At 38.1% G+C, this 10,398-nt stretch overlaps 1 protein-coding gene across 1 annotated transcript; it reads left to right on the top strand.

Moving 5' to 3' along the window:
- Window positions 1-383: 383 nt before the first annotated feature.
- s100z (S100 calcium binding protein Z) lies at window positions 384-10,023 on the top strand. Its single transcript, XM_036588166.1, has 3 exons — window positions 384-463; window positions 1,995-2,154; window positions 9,325-10,023. The coding sequence occupies exons 2-3, from the start codon at window positions 2,014-2,016 to the stop codon at window positions 9,475-9,477; spliced, it is 294 nt and encodes a 97-aa protein (XP_036444059.1). The 5' UTR covers window positions 384-463; window positions 1,995-2,013; the 3' UTR covers window positions 9,478-10,023.
- Window positions 10,024-10,398: the final 375 nt, after the last annotated feature.

Genomic DNA, 10,398 nt, shown 5'->3' with positions numbered 1-10,398 from the left:
TCAAACTGGTTTCTGGAACAGTAATAGTTTATAGAAGAATGGAGAGACGGGAAAAAATGAACATGATCCATATATTATCTATATATATCCATATTATGTTTATCCATAATAAACTCTATGGATGGATGAAAAGAGAAACAATGAGGTGGTGAAAAACAGCACCTCCACTCCATTCTTAATACTTGCAACAGACTGCTGTTCCTTTGACGCAGGTGAGCAGGTGCGTTGTGGGCGGAGCTTCAGGTAGGATGTGCAGCGTTACCATGGGACCACTCCTTGCCTGTCATCTGTCGCCATGGCATCGGAGGAGGGGCACAGTCACAGGTAAGTTCATAAACAAGCTGTTTCGAGACATTTCGCCCAGACTCTTGGCTTTGAGACCGAAGACTCTCCTCCACCCTCAGCCTCTCCGGACATCTCAAAGAACATCAACACCCAGCTCTCACCTGTCTCCAGCACTCAGGTAAGCTCTCTCTCTCTGCCTCTCTCATATATATATGTACTATATATACTATACTATATGCATATTTCAGTATGATCACTGGGATTATTAATTTATTTATTTATTACCATAAACATTTTGCATAATTAAGCATTTAAGATGCAAAAAAAAGTCATTCAGAGTGGTTTGGTGTGAAACGCTGCATTCTAGAGAAACTAGAGTCAGAACTGTTCACAGTGGTGGTGATAGGAACCAGACGTCCACCTCTAAAAGCTCCCTCACAGAAAGTTACTACATGAAATGGTTATGAATTCACTGCCTGATGACTGAGACACTGTTTTATGATAGTTTTGAGAAGATTAAGGCCTTAAACTCCATTCATGGTGGAGGGATACATGCAGGGCGCTGTGAGGCAAAATAGTCCCCAAAGAAAACTGATTATTTCAGATTCTCCACTGTTTTCCATCATCAACATTCCATATAAACTCAGAAGACTCGTGTAGGTTCACTGGTGGTTCTGGATAGTAAATCATCATCATCATCATCATCATCATCGTTAACCGCTTAGTCCAGATAGGGTCATGGTAAAATGTCTATATTTGTGTTGTAGTCATGGCGACCCCTGGTTCCTATCACCACCACTGTAAAGACATCAGAACCATTTCACACCAAACCCCTCTGAATCACTTCACTGAGTTCTTTTAATCATAGGAATTATGTAAGTAGTTTAATCAGGGCTGGTTGATCCTGAATGAAGATGAAACTGCATCCACTGTATAATAATAGGAGCCTGATGCTAATGATGATACAGTCTACAGTTATCATTGTTGTTTTGCCATATATTCATCTTACAATGCATAATTTTTCAAATGCATTTACATAATTATGTGATTATATAGTGACTTACTGGATTACATTTACATTTGATTTACATTTTACATCAAAATGTTCAAGTCTGCACTTGTATATATGGTATGCAGTGTAATTCCTGAGTTCTGTGGTCACTTACATAAAACATCTTAGGCGCATTTTGGCCTTTGTCTTAAATAAGCTGTGTAAAATCGCTTTGAGGGAATGTTTAAGTGGAAAGTTTTTGCCAGTTGCAAAATGTTAAGTGCATCCCTTTTATCCCGTTTATCTTAACATAAATACTTAAAATGTTTTAAGCAAGTGGTCTCTGCGCTGTGAACTGTAGACAAAGACACATGTTCTGCTCAATCTCGGTGTGGTTTAGCTGTGGTTTCATTGCAGTCCTTGGCCTACACTCCTAAAAAGTAAACGTTCTGTTAACCCCCTGAATGGCCAGTTCCCAAAGTTTTATTACACACTTCTATAACCTAAGAATAGCTCAGCCAGTTTGCATTGAAGTCCCTGTAGTTACTGAATAATAAGCCCCAGTATGTAATAAGCCTGAGATTTTAAGGGATTAAAGGTTATTTGGAGTGACACCACAGAAGAACCACTTCATGTAGGCCAAAGACTGCAAACCACACCACTCAGAGCGGGAAATCTGCCATTACCTGTGGTTTAATTACTGACTGTTGCTGTGTAGTTTAATCTGTGCAGTCATCATGCCCAGCCAGCTAGAAGGAGCCATGGACGCCCTGATCAGAGTCTTCCACAACTACTCAGGCAGCGAAGGAGACAAGTACAAGCTCAACAAGGGGGAGCTGAAGGACCTTCTGAACAGCGAACTCACCAACTTCCTCACAGTAAGCCCCCCACCCCCCAAAACACAAAACCTCTTACCACACGCCCACGCCAGAACCAAACCTCTCACCCAGCAGAGCCAGCGACAAAGCCTTTATCTGTAACAGGTTTCTCCACGCCAACACCTGTTTATAGAAACCGTTATCCACTCGGCTCAGTGAGGCGACAGCAAACACAGAAAACAAAGGTTCAGCCAAAAATCAGGTTTATCTGATTACCCCAAATGTAGTCGGTCAGCCAAGAAGTGTTTGTTTATGATTCAGAAGTGTCTGAAGTTTGCTTGTTTAGTTTTAGCACTAGAGCTATGAGGCTAATGTAGAGAGAGGCAGTGATTGAGAGGGCTAGTGCCTCAGTTCAGGCCTAAAATATCAGCACTCTACATCAACAATGATGTGAACTTCTGCTAGCACTCCTACGGGATTTGCAATGGTATGACAGTACTAAGTTGGCAGTTCACATCAACCTTTTTTGTCTGTTTTAGATTAAACTTCTTCATCCAAAGCCTGTGAAACATGTTTTATGTATAGCTTGTGGCAGATGTTAACATATATTTGAGCTTGTATGTATCAGTTTTCCAGTGATTCTTTCTTTAAAGTGTGGCAAAGTGCTGGTGCCGCTGTTTTACATTCCTAACAAGTAACTGAAACACTTCTTAGACTCATATTCACAGTCAGCTGTGTCTGGAACCTCCAAAAGACCTTTATTTCTCTCAAAATTGGTCCCAAAGCATGATTGGTTGATCTCTCAGTCACTTCGTAATTGTGAATCTATCATGCAAGGCCTTCAGTGCAGCTCCTGAAGTCCTAACGAATGGGAGAGCTCCCTTGGCTGTGTCTACCTAGATACCACAGAGAAAACAGCTCTGATTGGATCATTTGCTGTTGGCTGTTTCTAGACTTTAACCATTTAGTTTCCAACAAAACAATGAAATAAGAGTTTTACTACCATATTTAGAGTTTAAATACAAGGACGATCAATTAAGATTACAGAAGTATTTTTTTGATTTCACAGAAATCATTCAGAGAAGGCCTAAAATGTTACCCACTGCCTACATTTTGGTGTGTGCTAAAAAAATTGTATAAGTATTTAATCGAGTTTAAATATATTTTATACAAGCAAACCTAACCTTCACATCTCTGCAACAAATGAAATGTAAACTTCTTTCCCATTACCTGCCATTTATTAACAAATCAGCTGAAAGCGGCGATGATATGTTACCGAGTTGCCCAATTAGTGCGGTAATCAGATGTGTTGCGTGCAACAGAGATTGTTTTTTAATTGCATCATCTAAACCTCAAGTTGCAGGCAACTGTCAACATGCAACCAGCTGCACCGTGTAAAGCCAGCCTAAAGAAGCAAACTTCAGACCCCAAGCATGGCCTGCATTTGACGCAAGGAAAAACAAGTGTAAATTTGGTTCTTGGCTGAACTATCGCTTTAAAACTCACTATTTCTGATCTCTGGCAGATACAACAGGAGAGCGAGTGGTTATGGAAATGAGAAATGATGGGAGTGGCTGCACTCGTCGCTTTACCCATCTTTCACAACCTCATAAAGGAGAAAGTGGGCTGCGTGTGTTTATGGAAATTCACATCAAGCTTGTTATGTTGTTGTCTCATATGAATATTTTAGCGTTTGAAAATTTGGAATCAATTGTGGAAACAACGGCTCATCACACGCAATCAGATCAAAGGAAAAAGAGGAATGGAAGGAGTGAGAGGGAAAAGGAGTTGGGGGGGGGAGTAGGAACAGTTACTTGGCAAGTTCGCAAGGCGCTCAGTGGTGCCACAAGTCAGTTTCTTTTCTCTAAGAAAACATGACACGTTTAAGCATAAATCTCCCTTATTAGCTGCTCACTGAACCTCAGTTAATGATGTTTTTTAATCAGAACACTGAAAATCACCACAGTAACGCATGGAGATGGTGATTATGAGCGCCGGATCTGTATGTGTGTTCATGACATGTTGATTATCAGTGGCTCGTTCGACTGTGAACTTTTCAGCCAGTCCATGTTTTTTCTGTTTCATTTGCTTCTTGCGTGGAGAGCCGCTTAGTCCGGATCACTGGCCGAGAGGTGGAGGTTACATGCACAAGCGCTCATGAGAAGATAAAGAAAATAGTGTTAAAGGCCCTGGAAATACTCTTGTTATTGAGGGACGCTTTAACTGTTAGAAAGGGTTTAATATATGCTAATTTATTCCTTGCTGCATTCTGATTCAAATCAGAGGTCAGGTCAGTCTGAATCTGTTCTCTCTTTCTCCCTGCTTGCTTCTCCATCTTTCTTTATCCTCTGTTATGCTCCTCTAGTTCTGCGGCTGGTTGCTGAAACAGTGTTCGTTTAGTATATTTTCATGACAAAACTGTCTGGTCTTTGTAAGAAAGCTATGCAAAACAATTGTAACAAATATATATATATATATATATATATGAAACACATGACCTATAGGTACTAAAAACATCAAAAAGCTTCAGCAAAGCAATGTGGTTTGCTAAGATTAGGCCACAGTTGCTAAACAACATGAGCAATACAATGTGTTTTAATGATTTATTGTTGTGGATGCACTTAATGTATTAACGCAGCGCTCAGTTGATGTGTCCGGTCATTCGCATATATATTTTACTTTACATGAGTCTCAGCCAATCAGATTTTAGAACTGGAACTGTTTGTTTTATTAAAAGTCAGAGACACTTTACTTATTTCATTTCCAGTCAAAAAAGGCCATTAAGTACAATGTAACAGAAAGCACATTTATAACTGAAAATGATACGGAAGCCTCAACAACTGAATATAATATCAGATTTTTTCTTTCTGCAGTGCCCCCTAGTGGCCATTCCACTTGCAGAATTGAAATTATGTTGAATATTTTTAATTGATATAATTAAATAACATATTGTTGCCATAGCTCTGTTATCAAATGAACTAGGACGCTCTCTCTGTGTGAAATGTTGTTGAGCTGCTAGCGAGCAATGAGAGGTGGACAGGGAATTGTAAGACCCCCTTGCTGCGAAACACAATTCACACCTCTCCACAAAGATGGCCGTCCCATGATAAAATGGTTGACTTCAGCTTCTTCATATCAAACAATCCTGTACAACTGACACAATAATCAAACAGCATTTAACCACAATAACAACACTTTTAGAAATGTTGACTTCTGGTTTTGTAGCTTTAAGTGCTGTTTATCTGATGGAGGCAGTTTTGGTGGTCTAGCAGGTCTTTCAGGTGATTGTTAGTAGCCCCATTTTCTCTGTAGCTTTTAATCAGGTTTTGGACTTTCATAAACTCACATGTTTGACTTTTTCTTTCCTTATGGAAGTGGATTTTATTGTCTTATTAGTGATTATTCAATTTATATTCTTCTTCTTCTTTTTTTCTCACTCAGGGCAGCTCCCCAAGCTCTAATCTATAGCCATAGTGACCCACACTCGTTTTCTTATCTCTCTTTCCTCTCATATACTTCTATTCATTTTCAACAACACGTGGCTACCACGTGGCAACTTCCTTCCATCGATTAAATAAACACCCCGTGCACCCATGGCAACTGCATAGCAGCAATTTAGCAACTGCATGGGATACCATGGGATACCAACTACCTAAAAACACCTTACAACCACCTTGAATTCCACACAAACTGCCTAGAAACACCAAAGCAACCACCTGTGATACCATAGCAACCACCTAGCAGCACCTTAGCAACCATCTCGGGATACATAGCAACCATCTAGCAACCGCCTGGGATACCATACCAACCACCTAGCATCTGGAATTCCACAGCAACTACCTATCTACACCCTAGCAACCATATAAAATACCATTGCAATCGCCTGGCAACACCTTAGCAACCGTTCTCAAATCGCTTAAGCTGTGGAATCACTTGGCATTTTCTTCAGGAAACGCACTATTCTAGAATAAACTTATATTATCTTATATTATCTCCTCAGAAACATCAGTGGCTCAGTGGAAATGAATAAATGACTTTCTGTACATTTATAATACATACAGAAGATTTTCAGGGTTCCTTTGTGCCTATAACTCTGAACTCTGAGACAAAGAGATATTGAGAAAATGAGATACTGAAGCAAAAAAAAGGCAAAAAAGAACAAATAGAGAGATGTAGAGAGAGCAAAAGAAAGAGAGGATGAATGGATGGATGTGAAGAGCGTGAGCTGGTGTTAATCACGAAGAGAAGACACTGGAATGAGTCCATTAAAGACATTCTGTCTCTATCAAACTCTGAGTCATCATACAAGTAATCTTTCTTTATGATAGTATATAATGGGGGTTATTGGAGTTTGATGGCTCTTGTGTTGCGGGTCACTGGATTTAACCATTGGTCCCTTGATGGGTTTCCGTGGTGATAACTGCGTGTAAATTGCAGGAGGGGAGTTGCGTGATTGGCCATGGAAAGAAAGGAAAAGAAATACACTGTACAGCCAGAGCAATTTGAGGCATGTATGTTTTACCACACTTTTAACCCCTAACAGAACGACGGCATTCTGTTCATTTTCTGTTTGAATGGGCTCGTTGGAATCAGGCTGAGCCAAAGGAATGGAAAAGAAGGAAAATGTTCTATTTGCATGTAGATTTCCTTTTGACAGTGACACATTCAGGGTGATTTAGCATATTTCATCTGCACAAACTGTATTTAATTCAGTTTAGGCTGCTTATTTTGGTCGTTTGATTAGTTTTTAGTGACCGGGTCTGTTTAACGTATACCTGGTTTACTGTCAGATCTAAATCCATCTAAGTTAATAAACATTGATTGCAATCATGGTACACTACACGTTGCACCAACCTTATCCGCAAAGGGTCAGTGTGGCTCCAGGCCTTCATTCCAATCAAGCAGAAGGACACCTGATTCTATTTGTTACATAATTTGGTCCCAGTCTTCAGAAAGTTGGTTAGTTATATGAGGTGTAAATAAGAATGAACACTCTGACCTCTCCATGCCCCGCCCACAAATGCATTCTTTCATAGCTATTGTTGTGAGATGAAGCTTTGCACAACAATGCACAGCAAAAATCTCATCAGCCTAAAGAGAAACTGTACCACACAACTGAGTTTTATTAGTGAGCAGGGCTTCAGAGCTCATCGCATCACCCCAACACATGCATATTTCCATTTTAGTTGAACTCTTTTACAAAAGCATGACAGGGTTAAGTGCATTTTAAACCAGAAGTGCGACAGAATTGTGTTCCTGTGTAACCAAAGAGGCCCTTTGTACTAGGCATTCACAAAGAAAGCAAAGCTTTGAGCTTCAAGTCTATTTTTGCCACTTGCTCTGAGCGCTGTATCTCTAGAAGCACAGACAATATTCACTTGGGACAGCATTGCAGAAATGTTTTAGCTTACAGCCAGAGTTTAACCCCTTAAAATCCCAGGCTTATTACATAATAAGGTTTATTATCCAGTAACTAGAGGAACTCCAATGCAAACTGGCTGAGCTATTCTTAAGTTATGGAAATGTGTAATAAAACATTGGACCACTAGCAGGCCCTGGCCATGTAAGGGGTTAAATTAAGATAGCAGATATTATAAAAAAGTATAAAATTGAGAATTTACCACCACAACAACCCTGTTAGTGAGGGCATCATTCATTCCAAATGGTATTTATTTTGTATGCATGTAACAGGCCACACTGTTGGGATGGTTCAGATGCAGTTTTGAAGGTAAACATTTTGAGACATAACACTCATATGCTAATCTTCTGTTAAAGCTTGTCCAATTTCACAGCTGTATACTCTTAAAAAATGGCTCTTCAAGGGTTCTTTAGTAAGGAAAAGGGTTCTATATAGAACCATTAACACTCAAAGAGCGCTTTGCATGATTAAGAGTTCTTTGCATTATGAAAGGGTTTTTTCACAATTTGCTGTAGATGATTCTATTTGTAACCTCTTTGAAAAAGGTTCTATATTGAGAAGGGTTCTTCTATTGTTAAAATGACATGCTTGTAACAGTAGAAGAACGCTTTTGGCTGCTATGTAGAACCCTTTTCAAAAAGGTTAAAAATAGAACTATCTACAGCACATTCTCCATCAATTTGAAGAAGCTTTTCATGATGCAATGAACTCTTAATCATGCAAAGGGTTCTTTGAGTGTTAATGGCACTATATAGAACCCTTTTCCTTACTAAAGAACTCTTGAAGAACCATCTTTTTTAGAGTAGAGAATGTATTTGTGGGCAGAGCATGGATTTGTGAATTACAACTAATTTAAGAATGGGCTAACATTATTTTAAGGACTGCATCTTAACAGTTTATTAACTATTAGCAAGCACTTAATAATACCTTAATAAATAGAAACACGTCATTTGCAAGCAAGCATTATATGATGTATTAGTACGACCTTCTCCAAGTTAGTTATAAACCATGTGTTGACTAATGAGTTCAATTTATTGCAACCTTTCAAATGCAGGTATCAGATAGTCTTAATGAAGAAGATGAACAGGAAATAATTATCTGGTTTCACAGTGACCAGACATGGTAGTAAATGCTAGTGAACGGTCATGCTTCATAAATCTAAGCGCTGTAATTTTACAATAAATTCTTAGTAACAACGTTTTCCACAAATTACATTATTTAACTGCATTTTACTGTAAGATCTGGGAGCCAATATCTGTTATTAACAATTTATTACATAAAGATATCATTTGTTAGCACTTACTAACACAGTGGTTATTACGAATGAATAAGTTCCACTTTAGTTTTTTGTCTTGCAAATTCATTAATCAAGATATTTGAAAGAACGATTTGATTATAACCATAAATTTGATAATATTTCAGGATGTTAAGGCCATTTCTCTGCTCCTATACTCGCAACTTATATATAACCATTTCATAGCATGTACTACCATGTTTGATCATTGTGATTTCAGATCATTATTTCTTGATTGACATCTCACAAAGATATTCCAAGTATGCTTGAAACTGAATGATTATGATTCATTAACATTTAGGCGACAAACAGTTAATAACTAATTTACATTATTAAAACATCATATAAACCTTTTTTATATCACATTTCTAAGCTTGCTTACAAATGATGTGGCTCTGTTTACTAAGGCATTATTAATTGCTAGCTAAAAACAAAGTAATCGTTAAGAAGCGCACCTTAAAATAAATTGTTACCAAAAGTTGGAATCATCTTTATCATCTCCTTCTCCCTCTCTCAGTCCCAGAAGGACCCAATGCTGGTGGAGAAGATCATGAACGATCTCGACTCCAACAAAGACAACGAGGTGGATTTTAACGAGTTTGTGGTGCTGGTGGCGGCGCTGACCGTCGCCTGCAACGATTTCTTCCAGGAGATGCAGAAAAACAAATGAAAACAGCTTCCAGTAGCAGCATGTATAACGCACTCATACGTAGACAGTAGATGATACACATTATATTACATGCTATAACCTTTTATTGCTGTTAGCCTTTTATGACTTTACAGCTATACTGAGTGTGTGTGTGTGTGTGTGTGTGTGTGTGTGTGAGTCTGAATCAGGATCCATTTCCTAGCGTTCCATGTCTTTGTCATCTAAAGTTTACAGATCTGCCGGCTAAAGTAAGTCGGCTTCCGTGGAATCTTAATTTATCAGGCGTAATTTGTAATTGGATCTTAATTTACTTAAATACTTTATATGCATTTCTTACTGTATATTGTAGTGCATTAAAAGCAACATAAAGAATGTTAATTAACTATTTGTGTTCAGCAAAGCAGGTTTGAAAAATCAGAAAGGTCTTTTAAATGAAATCAGCATCTAAACTGGGCTTTGCAATGATTCAGAGTCACTGCGTTTGTGTGTCTGTTATAAATGTTATTAAAATAGAATTTAATACACTGTACTACACTGATGATACTTAATAAACATACTGGAAATAAAGGTGTGTATGTGGGTCATGTTTGTTGCAGCTTATATGCACTAGTGTCTTCAAGAAAGCATGAGACTACAGACAGTCAAATCTGTCCATAACTTTATAAAAAAGTTTGAACACCCCCAGTCTAATAGCAAAATAAATCCTAGAGCAAAAACACTTAAATATGGAAATTATTGTACACAATTTGTATTTATTAGCTGAGTTTAATTTACTGGGAAAAAATAAAACACAAAATCTAAAATATGCTGTAACTTTTGCTCAAGACATATTTGTGGTTTTTCTGTTTTTTTTTCTCAATATGTTAAATTCAGCTATTAGATGTGCATCAAAATGTGTAAAAGTGTTTTTTTTTTCTCTGTAGAGGATGTTTTCACTTATAT

This window comes from Colossoma macropomum, unplaced genomic scaffold (genome assembly GCF_904425465.1).
Source record: "Colossoma macropomum unplaced genomic scaffold, Colossoma_macropomum, whole genome shotgun sequence".
Lineage (NCBI taxonomy): Eukaryota > Metazoa > Chordata > Actinopteri > Characiformes > Serrasalmidae > Colossoma > Colossoma macropomum.
Note: the sequence above shows the minus strand (reverse complement) of the source record. Positions and strands in the feature narration are given on the sequence as shown.

What these genes read in the sequence shown, in the direction of transcription:
- s100z (XM_036588166.1), top strand. Translation starts at nt 2,014, where the DNA reads ATGCCCAGCCAGCTAGAAGGAGCCATGGACGCCCTGATCAGAGTCTTC. An exon ending in AACTCACCAACTTCCTCACA is followed by an intron (nt 2,155 to 9,324) that starts GTAAGCCCCCCA and finishes TCCCTCTCTCAG; the next exon opens with TCCCAGAAGGACCCAATGCT.